Here is a 22,858-nt window from a genome sequence, read left to right as displayed (position 1 = left end):
GGTGGAGGGCGTGGGTGGTGTCTTGAACGTATGTGGGGAGTTTCTGGACTAGGGGGGATAGGACAGTGTCGAGGTAGGTAGAGATGAGTTCAGTGGGGCAGGAGCATGCTGAGACAATGGGTCGGCTAGGGTGGTCAGGCTTGTGGATCTTGGGAAGGAGGTAGAACCGGGCAGTGCGGGGTTCCCTGACTATGAGGTTGGAAGCTGTGGGTGGGACGTGTGCCCGAAACGTCGATTTCGCTGCTCCTTGGATGCTGCCTGAACTGCTGTGCTCTTCCAGCACCACTAATCCAGTATCACTGTTTACCTGGACAGGTCTCGGGTTGGCGTGCGCGCACACGGGTGTGCACGCGCTTGGGGGAGGTGCGCAGGCGCGGGGCGGCTCGGCTCGTGTCTCCCCTCCCCCCAGACCGCCCCGTGCGGAAGCGGCGGCCTCGAGCTGACTGAGTGACGGTTGGAAGCTGCTCTGTTGTGTCTGTCCCCGTCGGTCAGGCGACATGTCCAAGAACACCAGCACCGACAAGTTCCGCCGGGTTAATGTCGATGACTACGACGAGAACAACTACGTGGACGAGGAGGACGGAGGCGAGAACCAGCTGGGACCTGACGAAGCCGAAGTGGACGCTTCCATCAGGCAATATCCTTCCTGAGTCCGGGCCGCGGGCGGGGATTGGGGGGGAAGCGGCGGAACCGGGGCTCCAGGCCCCGGCTGCAGTTCAGGAAGGAGCGGTACCTGAGGATGTACTCCAGGAGGGAGTGGTACCGGTGCTGTGTACTCCGGGTGGCTCGCTTTCTCACCGACTCTGAACCGCTCATTCTCTCAGTAGGAAGTCTCTCTCTCTCTCTCTCTGACGGCTGCACCCGCGGCATTTTTTTGTGTCCTGGGCGTGGTTCTTTTTAACTTCCATTGCAATAGTTTAAATACCGTCTGAACGCTACTTTATTCGCACCTCTGCAGTTAATACGATCGTTTCGTTTATTTCTGAAATGTTTCGTTTCAGTCGCGAGAATTAGTGCAAGGATCTCTTGTATTTGCACAGTGTCAGTTATCGCATTCCAGGGTGGGACACATGCAGAGAGATTGCCCACTCAGCGAAGGACCTGGTTTAAGATCCAGCCCCGGAGTAGGGCGGGATGCCAGACAGTTTAAGGTAGTTCTGGATTAGTGGTGCTGGAAGAGCACAGCAGTTCAGGCAGCATCCAAGGGAGTTGTAGTTCTGCCGCGCACTGAGCAGGGGAATTCATAGGACAGCGAGGAGAAGTTTAAAGATGAGAATTTTGTTTTGCTTTAGTGAGTATTTCATATTAGTGGAGGGTGGCTGTTACTGAAGTGTACTGTTTAATGCAGAATGGGATTTGGATATGTGTTGGCTGGAACTCTTGCAGGTTGTAATTGGGACAGTTGAGGATTGCATTAGATACATCAAGCTCTAGTTGCATTAAGTAAAATGTCAGTGCTTTACAGGATGTCAAAGCTGGCAGGTGGGACTAGATTGGGTTGGGATATCTAGTCGGCATGGACGGGTTGGACAGAAGGGTCTGTTTCCATGCTGTACATCTCTATGGCTCTATTAGGACAAAATACAAAAGCTTGTTCACTGTGGCAGGCATCAAACAACATTTTAAAGGAAGAACTAAAGACAAGGGGAGGGAGTGGTGTTTCATTTCCTGGAGTCTGAACTCATGGTTGCGAGAGGTAAAGCAGTGAAAATCGGGAATGAGTAAGAGACATGATAGGATTGTTGAACTGAAAAAGGGCAAGGGGCATGTCTATGGATGGAATTGAAAACAAGAATAAGATCTTTAAAATTGGCGATGCCTGAATGGAAGTCCTTCTAAGTTCAAAACTGGTGATGAGTAAATGGGACTTAGTATGAGTTAGGAAATGGGCAGTTGTGTTTTTGTTGAGCTCAAGTTTGAAGACAGTGCAACAAGGGAAACTCACCAATGTGGAAGGATTTGGAATAAATATACAACCAACAAATGCATTATCCAGATTTCAGTAGTAGATGAATTGAGGCATGTTTATGATGTGATGTTACAAGCATGTTTTGGTGAGATGATATGGGATCAGAAGTTCAGATCAGGGTCATATGCCAAAGTTGTGAACTATTTAGCTTCAGACTGTGTCCATAAACAGGCATGCGGTCATTGAAAGGTGATTGTGGCACACGATGGCTTTGAGGCCATAATCTTAGAAGCCATTAAGTATAAATTGAGAATGTGAAGCATGAGGGAGATGATAATTAAAGGGAACTGGATATCATTAACATGTTTTTAAATGATGTCATGCTCTATAAATGTGAAATTGGAGGGAGCAGAGGATGGAGGTGTCAGGTTTAGGACCATAAAGGTACAGATGATTGTATCAAGAATGTTAGGGTCAGAATTAAGGGAATGATGTGAAACTGGAAATAGGTAGTGTTGATGTATATTGAAGTTGGTCTTGAGGTTTAACAAGACATGGGTGTGCTAATGTCGATTCAATCATCAGGAAATGTACTGCAACTAAGGTTGCAGTGTTGTCTTTTTTTCAAGTTGAAGCTAATTAAAATATTTTAGTAACTTACTCCAATGCAAAAGAGGAAATGTCTTTTTTTGTGTATTATTTATATGGAAAATAGTCAGCCTCTCAACAAGCCCAGAACCCTGGAGTTTTGTTAAAGGATTATTTAAAAAAGACATGAATCTGTCTCTGTTCCCATAAGTTTTTATTAAAATTTATATCTATTTAAGTAAAATCTTGAATAAAACCTTTTTAAGTAACAAAGGCTTTACTAAAAAAATTACATTGATTATTTAAAAGAGGAGAAATGGTTCAACATTTCAAATGAATGTTTTACTTTATTGATAACAGCTGTGTCATGTTGAGGCTTTCAAAAGATTAATCTTGTTTCCTGTGATATGTTTGACACCCAGGCTTGAATTTGTGGTAAATGAAAACGCAGTCTTGTAGGTGTTGGAAATACAATTTTAAAACAGAAGATGCTAGAAACATTCAAATCATTTAGCATCTGCAAAATGGAATGGTAACAGATGATTTGCAGTGGAATGTGTAGAAATCCGAGTTTGTCATATTCACTGGGTTTCATAAAGTTAGGACTTCTGGTTGAGTTATTTGGGAAGTCTTGTCCAATACTATCTTAGTTCACAGAATGCAGTTGGCATTGACTTGTTTTGAGTATAAACAGGACATGCTGGAATAACTCAGCAGGCCTGACAGCCTCTGTGTGAAAGAAGCAATTAATATCTCAAGTACTGTAGGACTGTTCTTTGGAATGCCATTATTTAAGAATTCCAGTATTTGCTTATATGTTAACATTGACTTGGTTTTTTCCCATAATGTCGAATTAGCCCATTCAAATTCCAGCGTTTCCTGGTTGTGTATATCTAGTACAAGATAACTGTGATGGGTTTTCAGCCTTGATAAGATCTTCAGCTCCAGTCCAACCAATTGAAAATAGAGAAGTGTCACACTTACACATCACTGTTTTGATATATAGTTTGTCTTCATATTGCCAGTATCTAGATCCTTTGTTTTTTGTATTCCTTTTCTATGTTGATTCGCCATATTGGTAATTTTGCTGTAGAATTTTGTCCATTTGTACTTGTACTGGAGCTAGCTTTTCTACTGATCTCACTAAAACTTATCCATTAGCGTATCCAAGGTAGTCCCTAGCTTTCCTTCATTATTAACCATCAGTTTAAACCTTTGCCACATCAATGATTGCAGATGAATTTTCTTGTCAGTAAGAATAGGACCATTCATTCAACTGTTTTGCAGTTTATTCTCTGCTTGTCCGCTAAGCCAAACTTTCTCCTGTATCAGCTTTCTTCCCTGGTTTAAACCACAACCCCAGCCAGATGATATAGCAAGTAGTTCCCTCTCCTCTGATACTGCTTCCTTTCAAAGCTCGTTCCTTACAAGAAACAACATTATAATCCTTTTTTCTTTGCAAACTTTCATATGCTGTCCATGTTCCTTTTGCTGTCCAGCATTGTTGAACTTAGGGAGCAACCACATACTATGTTACAAGTCAGATCCCAAAATGAAACTTGGCTTGATAGATCATAATCTGTGTATGATTCTACAATCAAAATTTAGGCATATAGGTAGAAAATTAACAATTAGGAGCTCTAAAGTGGTAATCTCTGAATTACTGTTGTGCCACATGCAAGTGTGTACAGAAAGAGGAAAATAAGTCTCTAATGCATGGCTAGAAAGAGATGCAGGAGGAAAAGCTTTAGATTCCTAAGGCACTGGAGCTAGCTTTGGAGATGATGGCATCTGTACAACTAGATGGGTTACATCTGAACAGAAGCAGGGCTGAATTTCTTGTGAGAAGGTTTGCTTGTGCTTTTGAGGTTTTAAATTAATCCAGCAGGGGTGTGTTAACAAGGAGACAATATTCAAAACTAATAACAGGCTACAAGAATACTGAGAGAGACCTATGGACAACACTAGAGCAGTCAGTCTGAGTGAGGGTTTCACTGCATGTATGTGAATGTATGGAATATAATTAAGATTGGGGTGGGGTTGCAGGCCCATTTTCTCATGGGACTATGATTTAGCGCAAAGAGGCTAGGAAGGATAAGCTTGGGGTTTAAAATATTTCTGATTATAAGGTATTTGGGAGAATACTGTTTTTCAGTTTAGAGGTGTAGTTAATTCAGTTAATTGCAATACTCAGAAAAGGTAGATGTTTCAGATGATCCACAGCCCAAATGGATTTGGTTAAAGCTAAAGAATAAGGGAGATGTATCTACATTGTTTGATGTAACCTACAGATTGCCAATTAGTCAGAAGGATGTAGAGAAACAAATCTGCAAGGAATTTAGAGGTGTAAATATTATAGCATAGTTGTAATGGGAGCTTTAGTTACCTGCATATAAATTGGGATTGTGGTTATATTCGGGCGGGCATTCCTAGATTGTATGTCTAGTTAAACAAGCTACAGCAGTGTATCAACTTCTAGAAAGGAGACACTATTAATCTTGCTTTTGGAAGTAAGGTGGTCTAAATAGGTCAAATGATAGTGGGGGGTAACACTTGGAAGACTATGATCATTATATCACAAGGGTTAGGATGATGGAAAATGCCATTGGTCAATGCAGAGTAAAAGTACAATAAACAAACCTTATGACAACTGTCAATTAGTAAATGCAGCTGAGAATCAAGCTGAATACAGAAGGTTCAAAAGGGAGATGAAAAAGCAAATAAAAGTAAAGAGAGATTATGAAAGAAGACTGGCAGCTAACATTTGGAAAGCCCAAAGTCTTTTATAAGCAATATCAGTATGAAAAGGGTGACAAAAGGAATTGGAGGGCTGTTAGGGGACCAAAATGGGATTTTATGCATGGAAGTAACAGATATGGCCAAGGTGCTAAATGAATACTTTGCATCTGTCTTTATCTACTGGGCAGGTTCAACTTAGACCATGGTGACACGGGAGGGCACTTGCTCACTAAAAGGTTTAAAACTGATAAGGTGGTGGTTTTGGATGTGCTCAGTATTTTAAAGTTGATAAGGCATCAGACTAAATAAGATGCATCCAAAGCTATTGAAGGGAGCGGAAATTGCAGAAACCTTGGTAGTAATCTTCCAATCATGCTGAGATTCAAGGGTGGTGCTTGACGACTGGAGAATTGCAAACATTGTCCTCCTCTAAAGAAAGTTGTAAAGCTAAGCGCAGCAATCATGGACCGGACGAACAGTTTACTTTGGGCAAACATCTAAAAATAGTTATTCACAATGGAATTAATAGTCACATTTGTTGCAGGAAAATGATGTCTAACGAACTTGCTGGAGATTTTGAAGAGGTAACAGAGTTGTTGAGGCTAAGTCTATTGATGCAATATACGTGGACTTCCAGATGATGTTGTTACAGTGCTGAAGAACACAAGTATGAAGAAATTGATGGGTAATGAATAAAAAAAACAGTCACAACATGGATCCTAAATTGGCTGAGCCATAGTTAATGGGTATTTTTTGGGCTGGAAGAAAGTTTGTAGTGGGTTGCCCATGGGCCTATCTCAGGGTTGTTGCATTTCAAGATATATTAATCATCTATAAATCTTGGTGTGCAGGAGACAGTTTTAAAGTTTACAGTGAACGTAAAGCCTGGGAGAATTGTAACCTATGAGGAGGAATGTGTAGAATATGCATGGAAGCTGACCCATTATTTTTCGAAGATATTGCCTAAAGACCAGACGTGGATGTGAAAGAAGCAAGGACTAAAGTTAGATTTTTGGGTGATATCAGAACAGAGCAGTGTGAAAAGAGAAGGCACCTTGAAGATTCACTGGTTATGATTAAATTGGAAGGATTGGGACAAAGTGAGGGCAGTACTAATGAGCTCAGTAATTGAGGGCTACTGCAGTCAAATGTTTTGGCAGACTTGAGCAGAAAGTGTAGGAAAAATGCACTATTGTCACAGAAGTTTCAACTTGTGACTTTATTAAATTGAACTGTGGCACCAGCAAAAATCTGTGATTCAAATATGAATTTACAGGAAAATTAAATACATGTTATGCTGCAGAGGAGGCTATTGAGCTCACCATATCTACACTGGCTTTCTGAGCATTTTGACTAAACTGCCAAACTCCTTCCTTTTCCCCATAACATTGAACATTGTTTCTATTTAAACAACTATCCACTACTCTTGAATTCCTTAATTAAAACTACATCCACCACACTTCCAGGCTGTGCCTTCCAAACCCAGACCTCTTGTTGTGTGATAAAGCTTTATCTCACCCGACATTTGCTGCTTTTGAAAACACTTTAAAATCTACTCTGTGATGCTTGGTCTTTTCAAAAGTGGAACAATTTCTGTCGTCGTCTTCATGAAGAAACATCATGATTTTGAAAAATCCTATCAAATTTTCACATAGCTGCCTTCTGCCCAAGAAAAATAGTCCCCACAGCGCTATTCTCTTTTCATAACTGAAACTTCTCATCTGTGGAAGTAGCAATTATTGATTTCTTACAGAAGTCAAGTTTCTGTTTGTTACATAAGTCTTGGGGTACTGTGAACATGGGCATATAATCACCTCAAATTTGAGCCATGCAGTATATATAACCTGGCTTGTGGACTGAGATCTGATTTAAAATGCCCTACTTCCTTGCTCTGAATAGAAATTGTATTCTTATTTGTAAATGCTTGGACAGTGCATTATTGAAATATTAAGAAATTTGCCTCGCCATCTGGAGCAATGCAATGATCAATAAGTCCAAAAGTCTGGTTAGATAAACAACCATTTTGTTTAATTCAGAGCATTATGTTTAAAGAATGATGTCAAGGTTTTAGATTCAGCACAGCAAAATTTGCATTGGACCTTCAGTAACGTGGACAAATTGCAGAAGCTGAAGTTGCTCTTCAAACAGAAGGTTAAACGTATAATTTGTTAGAGGTGTTCAAAATGAATGCTGTAGACATCTACACTGCTGGTGACTGACTTTCGCACATTAATATTGTTATTCCAGGTAATGTTGCTCATTGGTTTTTTATTGTTCATCACTCATGACTTCCCTTTTGTAGGTTCTGCTTCTGGTTCTGAGCTCATTTGAAACTTCTCTGCTTGCTTTCACTGCCTGAATTTTCTTTATTTTTAACTGTAACCAGTTTCTGGCTTTCTGTGTTAATATGAAGTTTATGTGAGGGTCTAACCAGAATTTAACTAAGAACAACTCTTAAAATAAGAACCTTTTTCTCGAGTGAAGTAGTGATGTGATTCATTTGAGGAAGAAGAGTGACAAGAGACATCTGAATTACCTAATTTTTAGAGGATTTGAGGGAACAGAGACCTGGGATTGGGATGTAAATTTATCTTGAAAGATGTCAAGCAAATTGAACAGGCCATTTAAACCTCAACCTTACCGATAAAGCGCAAAAGTCTGCTTGGCTTCAACCATAATGCTGAATTGAGAAAATCATGTTTTAGGAATGTTGTCACCTCTCTAGTGCTGATGTAGAGCAATGAGAGAATAGTGTTGGGAATGAGGAACCTTAGTTATTTGGAGAGGCTAATTAAGCTGCTATTACTCATATAATAGAGGGGGTCAAGAGCAAGGTTTAATTGATGGGTTTAAAATCATTGAGTTTGAGAAAATCAGGAAGGTTTGATAACCAGAGCTCATGGATTTTGTGATTGTCAAAAGAACCAAAGGTGATAAGTAGAAACATTTTTTTCATATGCTGAATTGCACGTTTGGAATGTATTGCCTGAAGGCACAAAGGAAGTAAATTAGACCAGACTTTCAAAGGAGAATGACCAAAATACCTGAAGGAAGCAATTGCTGGGTTATGGAGATGGGGAAGCAATTCTTGGAGAGCTCAAACAAAGCTGACATAGGCCTGAATGACCATCTTCCTTTACCAAAAATGTTTGATTTCAAAACTGAAATTCTAATAACATTTTGATATACCCCATTAATTTAAAAATGTTGGTTTTCTTTCCAACAAACCTAAAACTCCAAACTATTAAATGTAAGATTCTAGATATGTCATTCAAATTTGCTGATTCCTAGAGTTGAGAAAGAAACCAGCACATCTGAAATTCCTCTGCTATCTGTTATCCTTAAAAAAAATCTTGAATTTACTTTTTTAAACGTTACCCCAATATTGCTAAATTGTTTATTGTATTTCATCCAACTGCCAACCTCACATCCCAAAACTATGATTACTGGGATTAGTACTATTGTGTGGAGGATGCGCATTGGTAAAGCTTTTTGTCGTACATCAAGGATATTTCAGTGCTTTGTATGCCATGAATAACTTTGAAATGTACTGTGGTAATTGGTTAGTCTCATTGAGACACCATTTGGATAGATTATTTAAATTAACACTGTTGCCTCAGAGCATGGGATCCAGGTTCCATTCCAGCCCTGGGTGACTGTGGAGTTTGCTCACATTCTCCCTGTGCCCATGTGGGTTTCTTCCCATAGTCCAAAAATGTGCAGGTTAGGTGGATTGGTGTTGCTAAATTGTCCCATGGTGTCGAGGTTTTACCGGCTCAGTGGGGTAGCTCTAGTAATTGTGGAGTTAGAGGATTAGTTGGGTTTGGGGGAGGAAGGGTGTGGGCAGGAATGCTCTTCGGAGGGTCGGTGCAGACTTGAGAGGCTAAATAGCCTCTATCTCGCTGGACGGAGTCTGTGATTCTAAATTAACACTTTGTAATTTTATAAAGGAACAGTACTGAAGTTTAGTTTAAAGTTTGTTGGGAAGTTATACACTCTATAACTCATTGAGACTTTAAAAAGATTCAGTTATTAAATCCACTGTACACATTGATTGGTGATGTCAAAAGTCTGTGTTAATGGGCCATTTGTATTGGGTAAATGCAGCAGAGCATAATGAGAGTTGTATGCTGCATAGTATAGTGCCACTCACTATGATAGAGTGCATGAATAGCTGCATATAAAAGACAAAGGAATAGAGGATTATGATGACAGGTTTAAATTGCAAAAAATGGAAGGAGAATTGAGTGGAGCATAACTGTTGTCTAGTTGAACCAAATGGCCTGATTCTGTGCCATATGTTATCTGACCTTATTTAGTAATAAATTATTCAGTCAGTTCATCACTTACAGATTGAAAGTGGTAAGCTGTGAATGTTTGAGAAGTTAATAAATGGTAAAATGTGAATGAACATCGAAAATCTGAAAGAACTGTGGATGCTGTAAATAAGAAACAGAAATTGCTGGAAAAGCTCAGCAGGTCCGGCAGCATTTGTGAAGAGAACACAAAGTTAAATTTCGGGCCTGGTGACCCTTCCTCAGGTCTGAGCTTTTCCAGTAACCTCTGTGAATTAATGTCTGTTTGTTTCCATACCAGGTTTTACAGCTTCAATCTGTGTATCATTGCTGAGGAAGAGGTATATTTGTTGTGGATCTCTTCTGTTCTGGTTAGAGACATGACAATTTGTTTCACTATGAGTGGCTTTGCTGGGTGAGTCAGTTTATGTTAGTTAACAAGACTGGTTCCTTGTGGATAGTGTTTATGTCCAAACTTAGAGCAGCATTCGCTCATCTTGTTAAGGTTAAATTGCTGTTGGCAATGAGAGTTTTAAAAAGAATAATCTCACTATTATTCACAAAGAATCTGAAGTATTTTAGGTTCTAAATGTCAGCAAAATGACTGCATTTGTTTTTAGACTAGTTGCCAGTAAGTAGGGATGAATGTTCTAAGATCCATAAGGGAGGCCAAATGTTAAATGCCCAAATAAATAGAGATGGGGAATAAAGTATTCCTGTTATCAATGATGTGGAACTAAATTATACAAATTTGGTCAGAAATTATCATCTGTTGTCATTTCAGCATTCATAGCATCTGAATTTTGGAGTTTAAACATTATTAAGAGCACAGGTGGAGACCAGTACAATAACAGCATCTAAATACATTTGGGCAGATAAATAAATAAGGAAGGTTTAGAGGGATATTGGCCAAACACAGGCAAATGGGACTATTCAGTTTAATAAATTTGGTTGACATGGACATGTTAGACTGAAGGGTCAGTTTATGTGTGTACAACTATGACTCTGAGGTGGAAGCAGTCATTAAATATTCCTTGAAAGTGGAGTTGCAGATAGATAGGATTGCAAAGAAGGTGTTTGGTATGCTTGCCTTTAGTGGTCTATGCGTTAAGTATAGGAGTTGGGAGGTCATGTTGCAGCTGTACAGGGTATTGATTAGGCCATTTTTGGAATACTGCATGCAATTTTGGTCTCCCTGCTATAGGAACAATGTTGTGAAACTTGAAAGGGTTCAGAAAGGTTTACAAGGTTGCTGCCAGGGTTGGAGGGTTTGAGCTATAGGGAGAAGCTGAACAGGCTGGGGCTATTTTCCCTGGAGGTTCGGAAGCTGAGGAATGACCTTGTAAAGGTTTATAAAATCATGAGGGGTGTGGATAGCGTGAATAGACCAGGTCTTTTACCTGGGTGGGGGGAGTCCAAAACTAGAGAGCATAACTTCAAGGTGAGAGGAGAAGCATTTAAGAAAAAAACCTAAATGTGCAACTTTTTCACACAGGGTGATGCATGTGTGGAATAAACTGCTTTAATTACAATACTTAAAAGGCATCCAGATGAGTATATGAATAGGACTGGATTGGAGGGATATTGGCCAACTGCTGGCAAATGGGACTAGATTAATTTAGGATATTTGGTCAGTCTGGATGAGTTGGACCAGAAGGTCGCTTTCTGCACATCTCTATGAATCTAAATTGGATGTAAATTCTCTATCGAGAGAATGAAAATTAATGTGAAAGACAGAAATGTGGAGCTGAGGCTCCTCTCAGATCAACCATGATCTTATTGAATGGTGAGCAGGCTGAAGGGGCTGAATGGCTTGCTGTTCTTAATTTGTATTTTCTTTGTTCATGTGACACGGTCAGCATTTATATCTAGTCAGCATTTATTGCTGATTCTTAATTATCCTTGGGATATTGGTGCTTTCTTGAACTGATGCAGTCCCTGCAGGGTAAATACTCCATAGCGCTGCCAGGAAAGAAGTTCCAGAAATCAGGATGATCTATGAATTGGAGGGGAATTCGTAGATGGTGGTGTTCCCATGAAACTGCTGCCCTTGTCCGCCCAGTTGATAGTGGTTGTGGGGACAAAAGGTCTTATTCAGGGAATCTTTAATGTATATTAACATGTTTGGAGAGGCAGGGTAGAGTATACTATCCTCGAACACAATTGTTACAGTAATGAGTAGCATTGTTCATTGATTTTTGTGAATACAGTCTGGTTGTCATTTTATTGGTTGTAAATTAACTTTGGTGCTCCTTTGCTTTTTAAGCATGTTGTATTCCTCTAATCTGGAGAGCATCTCAAATTATTATTTTTTAAGTTAGATATTCTTGTTTGTGGGGAAGGTGGCAGCCAATTTGTATACAGAAATCTTGCACAAACAAGATCGCAATCTGATCATGACCAGATAATCTATCTTTTGTGTTGATTGAAGGCTAAATATTGATCAGGACACCGGAGATAAGTCCCATACTTGCTATCACAATCATGCCATGTGACATTCACTCGAGTGACAGATGGTATTGGCTTAAAGTGTCATTTTATTGGTTACAAAGCTCTTTGGCTTTTAATAAAGAAGTCTTTTTACACTTGCTCGAAAGCAAAGTTGATTCATTTCGGGCCTTTTATCCTTTTGATATTTAAGTGCTAATTATTTTCAGACATCTTTTTGATGCAAAGTTAATGATTGAAAGGATTGATTGCATTTTCATGTTTTAGTTCTTCATTAAAATTAACCAATAATGTTAAATTTTAAGTTTAATTTCCTTTCCATTAATGCAATTGTTTATCCTTTGTTTCTGATTTGATAGTAAATATATCCTCTTTAATTTACATTGCCACCTCAATCTTGCTCTTTGTCTCACAGTCCTTCTGTTTGATTAAAGAGATACACAGTTGATAGTCCTGTTTCATTCACTGCAATATTATCATTTTACACATTCTACAACCTGACATTCAACAATATAAACCCTAAATCTGAATGGTCAAGTCATCAAATGAAGTTACATTAATATAATGTAGTAGTCACCAAATGATCATCTAACGAAGAAATTGCCAACAAGATTACTTTTTTAAAAAAAACTCTTCTTTCCACTCAAATTGGAACACCTACAGGTAAGTTATATAAATGAAAAGGTACATCTAATTTGCAACAATGATACATCCTATGTAATTACAGGCACCTGCACCACTCTATCTGTCCTCTCTCATTTGGGTCTCATCACTTTTGATGTAGTTTCCCTGAGTTCCTTTTCAATACCAAAAACATTCAATTCACAATCTGGTTCTCTGATGCAAGCTCCAATTTTTTTGCATGACCGAGTTATTTGCATCACTTTTTAGGATTCTACTTCTTTTAGCTCACTAAAGCTTTCTTTCCCAAAATGTTCTGGAATTGCTGACAAACTGAAAACTTTAGACACCTTTGCTGAAGTCTCAGACAAATTCTGTATTGTCCTTCCTATTTTCTCATTATAAATCTGGGTGCTGATCACCTTGACTTTCCAACTCTCCTACTTGCAGGTCTGTCTGTCTAGCCTACATTCTAGGTTAACGCCTTTCCTTATGGAACTGCTCTCAACTCACCAACTCACGCAGACGATATTTCTTATTTAAATTTATAATGGATTGCTCAGCAATTGCTGCACATTCTTAAAGGTTCTTCTCAAACATTCTTGAAAGAAATTACAGATTCCAAAGATGTTTTAAATAAACTGAATTCTCCTTACTACCACTAGCTCTCAGGCCATCACAATATGCTCTTAGCTGTCTTACCAGAGCAATCAATGGCCCATTGTTTACTTAAAAGACTTTAACAAAATGTTACGTAATGCTTTCATTTGTTTGCAATATCCCTTCTCCTTTTCTGAAATACTTTACCTAATATGATTTCACTCCTTGGCTAAATATTGCTCATAGCTGATGTATATGGAAGGTTGATTAGTTGATGTATTTTCAGTTTCAATAATTGCCAGTTCTTCTCCTGTTCTGTGTTATGAGTGAACTTGGTCTAGTTATGTCAGCTGTGGCTTGTCTTGAATACAAGAATCAAATCAAACACTTCAGTACTGAGGGAGTGTCACTGCAATAGCAGAGGTGCCAACTTTTGAAGGAGATATCAAACTCTGGCTGCATACTCAGGTGGGCATAATATATTTGAGCCTAATATTAAGAGACGAATTAGTTTTTTTTGGTGCCCTGCATTATAGGTAAAATATGAAATTGGTTGTATTCCTTAATGTCTGTGCACAGGAAATCTGAATGCAGCTCTCCAAGCAGCACTGAAAAATCCTCCAATTAATACGAAGAACCAAGCTGTTAAGGTAAGGCTGAAGGAGGAAATAGCTTTGTCCTTATAGCATTTTGGAGGTTAGAATCTGAAGTAATTTTGTTCTCATCTGTTTCTTGGGTTTTGCCCCAATCTGTATGGAACGGCCTGAGAATTTGTACGCACAGTCCAGAACTGAAATGCTGGTACACAGATTTTATTTACTGGTAAAGTTTATCTGTGGGGGCTTGAAATTTCAATTTGCATTGAGATTGGGATAAACATTATGTACAATTTAGATTAATGGGCAGTCAGTTTTATTCATTTTGCTTAATATCATAATTTAGGTGTGGCAAATCTGTAAAAATTAAAACCTTATTTGCTCAATTTTATTTATAATCTGATCCACCTTGGGTTTGGGATTTTGCACTTAAATCAATCAGGGCATGTACTATCTCAATGCGCAATCTCACACAGGACAGTGAATTGTGCCTCAGTGTCTCTTTGTATTAATTCCTCACCTAATCTCCTAGTTCCACTCTTTAAAATTGTGACTTTTAGTGAATGAAACTTTCCCTTTAGTGAATGGAGTTAGGTTCCATAGTGGAGTTAGGTTCCATAGCTTGTTTCTGTCCATGACACTGATCCCCAGCACAGCCCTCTCCCTCCCCAACTGGATGTTGTTGGAGCTATGCTCATCCAGACAAATGTATCTTGACTTATACCTTCTAGATGGTGGGCAGGTATTTGGGAGAAGGGAGACTTGTCACAAAATTCCCTAATTGCTTCTTAGCTCTTGTATTTCACATACCCGCCCTAGTTCTGTTTCAGATCAACAGTGACCTCCAGAATGTAATACCTTTAAATATTAAGTGGCACTGATTAGATTTTTATTTTGAAAATGGTCATTGGCTTGCACTAATTACTAATGATCATTCTAAGGCTGGAGGTTTTCCAGGTCTTGCTACGCATGAACATCAATTGCCTCAGTAGCTGAGAAGTTCCGGTTGATGAACGTTATGCAGTTGTCAGGGAGCACCTGACCTTATGATAGAAGGTTGGGGGGGGGGGACGGACGGTGGTCATTGAAGAGCTAAAGATGGTTGAGACTCGGGCACCACCCACTCATCTGTCTGAATCCTCAGTTCCTTTGTCCATGTTTGAGCCAATGCTGTCATGAAGTCAGGAGCCAAGTGAGCCTGGTGAAACCTGTAATGAGTGGCATTGAGCAGGTTATTGCTAAGTGAGTATTGCTTCATAGCAATGTCAACCACCCCTTCCATCACTTGGTTGATGAGAATAGATTGATAAGGTGGTAATTGACTGACCTGAGTTTTATGCACATGTCGTACCTCAGCAGTTTTCCATATTGTTGGACAAATGCCAGTTTTGTAGCTTTACTGGAACAGCCTGACTAGTTCTGGAACACAATTTCCTCAGTACTGTTACTGGAATGTTCTGCCATTTCTTGATATAGAGTGGAGAAAATAGAGTTGGCTTAAGCCAGGGACCTCGAGAAGCTGAGATGGATTATCCTCTCTGCATTTCAAACTGAAGATGAATGTAAATGCTTTAGCCTTGTTATTTTGCACTGATGTGCTAGGATCTCCTATTGTTGAAGATGAGGATATTTGTGAAGCCTCCATCATGTGTTAGATGTTTAACTGTTGTTCACCATTCACAACTACATGTGAAAGGACAGAAGAATTTAGATCTGCTTCTTTGGTTGTGCGTTTAGAAAACCTTGTCTGTTGAATGTTTCTTGTACTGTTTTTTTTGTGCAAATAGTCCTGTGTTTTAACTTCAGATTAATACCTAATTTTCAGGCTGGAGGATTGATGATAGTGGTAGGGTGGGGCATAGGTCAATTCTTGAGATTTTGGATTGTTTGAAAACAATTCTGCTGCTGATGGCCCACAGAAGCTCAATTTTGATCACTAGATCAATTTAAGGTCTATTCCATTCAGCATGTTGGTGGTGCCCCGCAGCACTATGAAGGGTAATCTCAATGTGAAAATGGAACTTTGTCTCCACAATGATTGTGCAGTGATCACTCCACTGATAAGGTTATGGATATACATATCTACGACAGGTAGATTGAGGGTTAAGTCAAGTAGAATTTTCCCTCTTGGATCCCTCACCACCTGCTACAGACCAAGTTCATGAGCCCTGTCCTTTAGGATTCAGCCTGCTTGATAAAGTAGTGGTGGTAATAAGCCATTCTTGGTGATGGACATTAAAGTGACTGTCCTCTTCTGAGTACATTGTCTTGCCACACTCATTGCTTTTCCTAAGTAATTTTCAATGTGGAAAAGAGTACTGATTAATCAGTCAAGAGGCATGGTAGGTGTTACTCAGCAGGGGTTTTCCTTCTCCATGTTTGACCTGATGCAATGAGACTTAATGGAGACTGGAATCAATGTTGAGGACACCCAGGGCAACTGCCTTGCTAACATACACGACTGTGGCACCACCTCTGCTGGATCTGTCCTACCAGTGTGACAGGACATATCCATGGTGTTGTCTGGGACATGGTCTGAGGTATAATTCTGATAGGATGACTGTCAAGCTATTGCTTGTCTAGTCTGTGGGGCAGATCTTTCAAATTTGCACAAGCCCCCACATGTTTGCATGGAGGACTTTGCAGGTCAACTTGGCTGTGTTTGATATTTCTGGTGTGCAGTGTCAATCGCAGGTGGTCATCTGGTTTTATTTCTTTCTGGTACTTTATAGTTTGATACAACTGGGTGGTTTGGTTGGTCTTTTTGTAGGACAGGTGAGATGCAACCACATTGCTGTGGGTCTGGAGCATGTAAAGATGACAGATTATCTTTCCTAAAGGGCATTAGAGAACCAGATAGATTGGGTCACCAGTTGATGATTGCAAGGATGACAATAGGCTTCTGATTCTAGATTTTATTAAAGTCAAATTTCATCTGTCATAGTCAAATCCATGTCTTCAGATGTTTGAATAAAATCAAAATATTGCAGTTGTTGGAAGTCTGACATGAGTACAGGATGTTAGTTAGGCCACCTTTGGAATATTGCATGCAATTCTGGTCTCCTTCCTATCTGATGGATGTTGTGAAACTTGAAAGGGTTCATAAAAGATTGACAAGGATGTTTCCAGGGTTGGAGGATTTGAGTTATAGGGAGAGGTTGAATAGACTAGGGCTGTTTTCCCTGGAGCATCGGCGGCTGAGGGGTGACCTTATAGAAGTTTACAAAATTGAGGGGCGTGGACAGGATAAATAGACAAAGTCTGTTGCCTGGGGTGGGGGAGTCCAGAATTGGAGGGCATAAGTTTAGGGTGAGGGGAAAGATATAAAAGACACACAAGGGACAACTTTTTCATGCAGAGGGCGGTATGAGTGTGGAATGAGCTGCCAAGAAAGTGGTGGAAGCTGATACAATTACATCGTTTAAAAGGCATCTGGATGGGTATATGAATAAGGTGGTTTTGGAGGAATATGGGCCGGGTGCTAGCAGTTGGGACTAGATTGGCTTGGGGTATCTGGTCGGCATGGCTGAGTTGGACCAAAGCTGTTTCCGTGTTGTACATCTCTATGATTCTATAACACTCAAAATGCTAGGCAAACTCAGCAGGCCTGGCAGCATCTATGGAAAGAGAAGCAGTGTTAATGTTATGGATCTGGTGGGATTTGAAGAAGAGTCAGACAGGACTTGTACAATTAAACTCTGATTCCCTCTTGACAAATATTGCCAGACCTGTTGAGAGTTTCTTCAGCATTTTGTGTTTATCTCCAGAGCATTAATCTGGGCCACTGGATTACTAGTGCTGTGACTGTACCATTACACTACTGCCTCAGAAGAATAAACAATTTAAAAGCAAATCCGTGTATTTGGGAGTGTTAACTTAAGGTGAGGAATTCCTATACATACATTTGAACTGTACATTCTGTCAAGATGGATACATATTGGTGCACATGATTTATTGTGGGCTGGGGCTTGTATTTTCTTCCAACAACATGTGAGCTGCCTTGATGAAAGTATTCTATATAACTTTGAACTCCACTGTCCTTAAATTTACTCAATCTAGGAACCTCCTTTGTGACTTGTCAATTTGGTGCAGTTCTAGTAACTTGGTGCCTCTGCCCAGTTCATGTCTAAAGCAAAGAAATACAAATAGGATGTTAAATTTGATAATAATTGCAAGTATGTTATAATTGGCACTGACAGTTTCTTTTTGATTTTAACAGGATCGGGCAGAAAATACTGTTCTTAAAGTTTTGACTTCGTTTAAAAGTAATGATATTGAAAAGGTTGTTCAATCCCTTGACAAGAATAGCATTGACCTCCTGATGAAGTACATCTACAAAGGTTTCGAAAAACCATCAGAAAATAACAGTGCAATTTTACTACAGTGGCATGAAAAGGTTAGTGGAAAATATCATGCAGCAGTGTCAATCAGTGATTCTTTTACATTTATTTTATAACCCAACTTGGCAGCTTCTGAGAAAATAGATAAGGGTTTAATGTGGGGAAGAATCTTGCAGGCAACTCTGCACGTTAAATTTGCAATCTGTACTTTATTGAACTAATTAATGTTGACTTTCAGATTTTCTGTCTCTTCAGTTGGCCAGCAAAGATGATGCACACCAGCATAGTTTTGTATTTAAAAGGAAAAGTTACAAATGGGAATTGAAGGTATTCAAGGTGAATGAAGGGCAATAAAGCAAGGGCAACACCCAGAGTAAATGATTCTCCCTTCTATCTACACCGCATGGAGTACAGTGGTTTAAGAATGCAGCTCTCTGCCACTTTTCAAGGGTTGGGCAACAAATTCGGGCATACTCTGTGATGCCCACATTCTATGAATGAATTTTTAAAAATGCGTTCCCAGAAAATAAGTTGGAAGTCAACAAATAGTCCAGTCGATGGTTGCCCAGCAGTAAGTTGCGTATCTGCATTTCTCTCGGTTAGAGATTGCAAAACAGGGCGTTTGCAGATAGCTGATAAAATTACAGATATAAGTGGCAGAAGCCTACATTTTGTTTAGTCATTGAAATAGAGCGAATCAAGTATGATTGCCAATAACTGTAGTATTACCACAATCAGATATCCCTGTTTTGTTTTTGCATTTTGGGGCTTTTACTGTTTCTGGATTTGCATGAGGACAATTTCCCAGTCAGAGTGAATGTACACTGTTATAGGGAATGCATTCATCCACCAGTGCAAGTTTTCTGACTTTGGTGTATCCATTTTGAAAGTCAGTTGTCTTTGATTCACATCCCACACATGAGCATGAGCAAATGGTGGCAGGGACAGTGTGGAGAATCCATGTCAGGGAGCATTGTCATAATACTGACCCATTTGAAGTGTTTTTGTTGTGAAGAAGAATGCCAGATACTGAGATATATCATGCTTGCTTATGACAAATGTCTGTGCCAAGTGACCTTACAATACATTACTGATCTCCACCATGGAAGTCTGTAATATAGTTTTAGCAGGGATGAAAGCAAGAGGGAGCACAAGTAGGTGCACTTTAAGCACCTGCACAATTCCCAGCCTGTAGTGCAATAATAAATACTGTCTCATTTGATGGCCAGTCTGCCCTGTATGATCACAAGTCTTTTGCAGTACTTTTGAGCTCTAAACAATAGAGGACATAAGTGAAAACCATCACAATGGGGAGAACCCTGAGTGACCTGTATCTACTATGTATTATTTACAACTGTTTCAGCATCTGAACTCCTGAATGGTGCTGAATATTGTGCAAACATCCCTACTTCTGACCTGATGGAAGAAAGTTCATTGAAGCAGTTGAAGATCGTAAACCTAGGGTGCTACTGAGAAATTCCTGCGTAGAATTATTATTCCCTAGTTTAAAACCTCTCTAAAATGTATGCAATTTAGTGCATATCTTTGCAGACTATTATATCCTGAATTTAAAGCAAATGGACCAAAATATCTCATTGACAGTAGGTAGCTCTCATTGGCTGAGAGCACTGAAGTGGGGAAAAAAGCCTCTGATTTCCTGTTTGGGATTTCTCACTGGATCTAAAGAAGTTATTTTGTCTTTTTAGTTTTGCTCAATAAGATGAAGTAAAAGTGACCAAGGATGCAGCATATATCATTACGTATTTTATTCTTGTAATGATTTAATGAAACAAATTTAGGATTTACGGTGACTCATTGGTTAGCACTGCTCTCTTACAACACCAGGGACCAAGGTTCAATTCCAGTCTCCAGTGACTTTGTGGAGTTTGCATATTCCCTCGTGTCTGTGTGGTTTTTCTCCGGGTGCTCCAGTTTCCTCCAACTGTCCAAAAATGTGCAGGTTAGATGAATTGGCCATGCTAATTTTCCCATAGTGTTCAGGGATGTGTAGGTTAGATGCATTAGTCGGGGGCATGTAGACTAATAAGGTAGGGGGATGGGTCTGGTTAGAATACTCTTTGGATGATTGGTGTGAACTTGTTGGGCCAAATGGCCTGTTTCCACACTGTAGGGATTCTATGATCAATACATCTTGTTTGGAGTGATGATACCGTGCGTGCACGTACCAAGCCCACACAAAGATTGCAGTAATTGCTTACACAAATGTGAGTGAACAGCATATTAAGCTCCTGGTGTTTCAGGTGCTCAGAGCAAAAGCTTTTTCACTGTTATTGGTTCCTTCAGCATCAGGAAGGTTAGGGTCATGAGCATAAAATAAACCTTTAGTAACTTATTAATTCAAATAGGTTTAATTATGGTTATAAGTAAGGATTTCTCTTAAGCAGGTGCTGTTATTAAGGGGTTCATTGCAGTTGAATTGAACTTATGTCATGACTCGTTTCTGCAATTGTATTACATTTTATAAGAAAAGGTTGTATTTTACAATAGTTGAAAATAAATTCAAATGAGGTAGAGAAGCAAATAGGTCTAGGAGTACAAATATATTCATCAGTGTAAGTAGTGACAGTTAATTTTTAACAATTTTATTTCTCAATTCCATCACTAGAAATAGTAGTTATGCTAAAGTGATACAATCCTTGATTATTCCATATTTGGAGTACTGCATACAAATGTTTCTGGTCAGGTACATATGCTGGTCTCCGAATTATTAAAAAGCATAACGATACTTTGGAGAGGATGCAAAAAAGATTTCCAAGAATGAATTTTAATGTCTGGCTATATCCATAAAAATGCATCTCTTTTTTTCTTACTGAGAGAAAGCTGCTTTGTGACCTGGGAGGGGTCTTTCGAATGACATAATTTCCACTACAAGGAGTCACATCAATAGAAGAGATTTACTCAAAAAAAAAGGAATTCAAAAGGAACTAGTTCGTCCAGAATGTGATGACAGCGTAGCGCACTCTCTACCACAAGGAGTAGTTGAGAGAACTGGTGTACAGAGGAACCTCGATTATCTGAACGACATGGCGGGGAATGTTATGTTCAGATAATTGAATATTTGGATAATCGAATGCCGGATAACATTTTAGCCAAGCATCAGGACCTTGCGATCTTGTCGGATAATCGAATGCTGAATAATTGAGGTTCCTCCGAATATGTATTAAAGGAGAGGCTGGATAAGCATATGACAGAAGAGAGTAGAGTATTATGCTTGTGAAGATAGCCTAAAATACCAGGTTTCACAGCATGATTACAATAGATGAAATCCTCAATTTGGCAACTGATCCTAGTCGTGAAATTCCATGATAAATCTGGGTAAACCTAAACCGCTTAATGATTAGCTGGAGAAAATGAGGCCACTTGCTCCACGAGTAGGTCGTGATGAACAACTAAAACTGTGACTGTTGCCATCCAAGTCAGACCATTATCCAGATACTGAACTTCTGTCCCAATAGATCCATTTTGAATGGAATGATAGCTAACATTGGATATGAGAAATTATTAATCCATATTACAATGTGGGGAATTGTTTGTGGAGATCTCTCCTCTTGAATACCCCCCCCCAACCAAAAATCAGCCAAACCCAGAAACAAAAGTTTGTAACTTAAAGTTCAGAGCAGAATTATTGTTCAAGTAACTGTCTGATCATTTTGAAAATCTTGTTCCTTAGGTGTTAGCAGCTGGAGGAGTGGGATCTGTAGTACGAGTCCTAACAGCAAGGAAAACTGTTTGAGCAATGGAACCAGGAGCCACTGTCTGGTACAGAGAAATTGCTGGTGCCGAGACCAAAAGAACCAGTTTGTGCAACACTGGAGTCGTATAATCTCCTTTTTTCATTTAAAAACAAAAATTAGCTTGCTTTTATGACCAGTCTGGATATGTAATTAGCTCTGTTTATTTCTGTTAACCAGAATCAAAGGTGCAATTTAATCTCGTTTTATAAACTCAGTATTTAGTACAATTTTTGTATCCAAGCAAGAACTTTTCTGAAGCTCAGTTTTATTTAAAAAAGAAGTCTGGTCAGAAAATTGGAAATTCTTCTGTGCAGAAAATTGTTTTTACTTGTATAATTGAATAAAGGTACTATATATGAATGTATGTTGCAGACACAAATATATTGACTAAAATTTAATGCATTCACATGCAATTGGTTCCACATAGTTGTTCATGAGTATTTTGCATTTGTAACTGGGATGTGTAGCTGAAGACAGCTAAGCTATTAAAATATAAGTTTGAAACCATGTCTTAGTTGATAATAGTGTATATTGAGGTTTGAGCAGGTTTGGAGTTAACTGTTGATTTCTTTGCTGAGAGGCCAATATGACTGTCAAGTAGGTTCAGGAAATTGGTCCTGAACCCATCCTGGCGATAACAGATCATACCCCATGCTTTTTGAACCAGTTTCATCCATAGTGTCTATCCAGTCAAGTGACACCAGCAGTTTGATTTGCATCTTGCATTTTACATACACATTATACTGAAGTTATTGCTGGCAATGGTAGAGATACCATTTTTATCCCCCCACTTACATGGTTGACCAGGGATATCTCTTGCTGTAACCCACCTGTCATTGGTGTGTGGTGGAAAGATTTACAGTTAATATTGAATGTGTTAGTTAGGCTAAGTTTCTGGCTCAGATAAAACAAAGAACTGTGGAAAATCTGAAATAGGAACATAAATTTCTGTAGGAACATAAATTTC

The 22,858-nt window shown here is 39.2% G+C and overlaps 1 protein-coding gene across 1 annotated transcript; it reads left to right on the top strand.

Moving 5' to 3' along the window:
• Positions 1 to 396: 396 nt before the first annotated feature.
• On the top strand, positions 397 to 22,398 carry LOC140479788 (actin-related protein 2/3 complex subunit 5-like). Its single transcript, XM_072573950.1, has 4 exons — positions 397 to 638; positions 13,779 to 13,850; positions 18,016 to 18,192; positions 21,828 to 22,398. The coding sequence occupies exons 1-4, from the start codon at positions 498 to 500 to the stop codon at positions 21,888 to 21,890; spliced, it is 453 nt and encodes a 150-aa protein (XP_072430051.1). The 5' UTR covers positions 397 to 497; the 3' UTR covers positions 21,891 to 22,398.
• Positions 22,399 to 22,858: the final 460 nt, after the last annotated feature.

The sequence above is a fragment of the Chiloscyllium punctatum genome, chromosome 7, assembly GCF_047496795.1.
Source record: "Chiloscyllium punctatum isolate Juve2018m chromosome 7, sChiPun1.3, whole genome shotgun sequence".
Taxonomy (NCBI): Eukaryota; Metazoa; Chordata; class Chondrichthyes; order Orectolobiformes; family Hemiscylliidae; genus Chiloscyllium; species Chiloscyllium punctatum.
The sequence above is the reverse complement of the archived record's forward strand: the minus strand, read 5'-3'. Positions and strand labels throughout refer to the sequence as shown.

Coding starts and splice junctions, on each gene's coding strand:
- LOC140479788 (XM_072573950.1), top strand. CDS start 498: ATGTCCAAGAACACCAGCACCGACAAGTTCCGCCGGGTTAATGTCGAT. Junction 13,851..18,015: donor CGAAGAACCAAGCTGTTAAG/GTAAGGCTGAAG, acceptor TGATTTTAACAG/GATCGGGCAGAAAATACTGT. Junction 18,193..21,827: donor TACTACAGTGGCATGAAAAG/GTTAGTGGAAAA, acceptor CTTGTTCCTTAG/GTGTTAGCAGCTGGAGGAGT.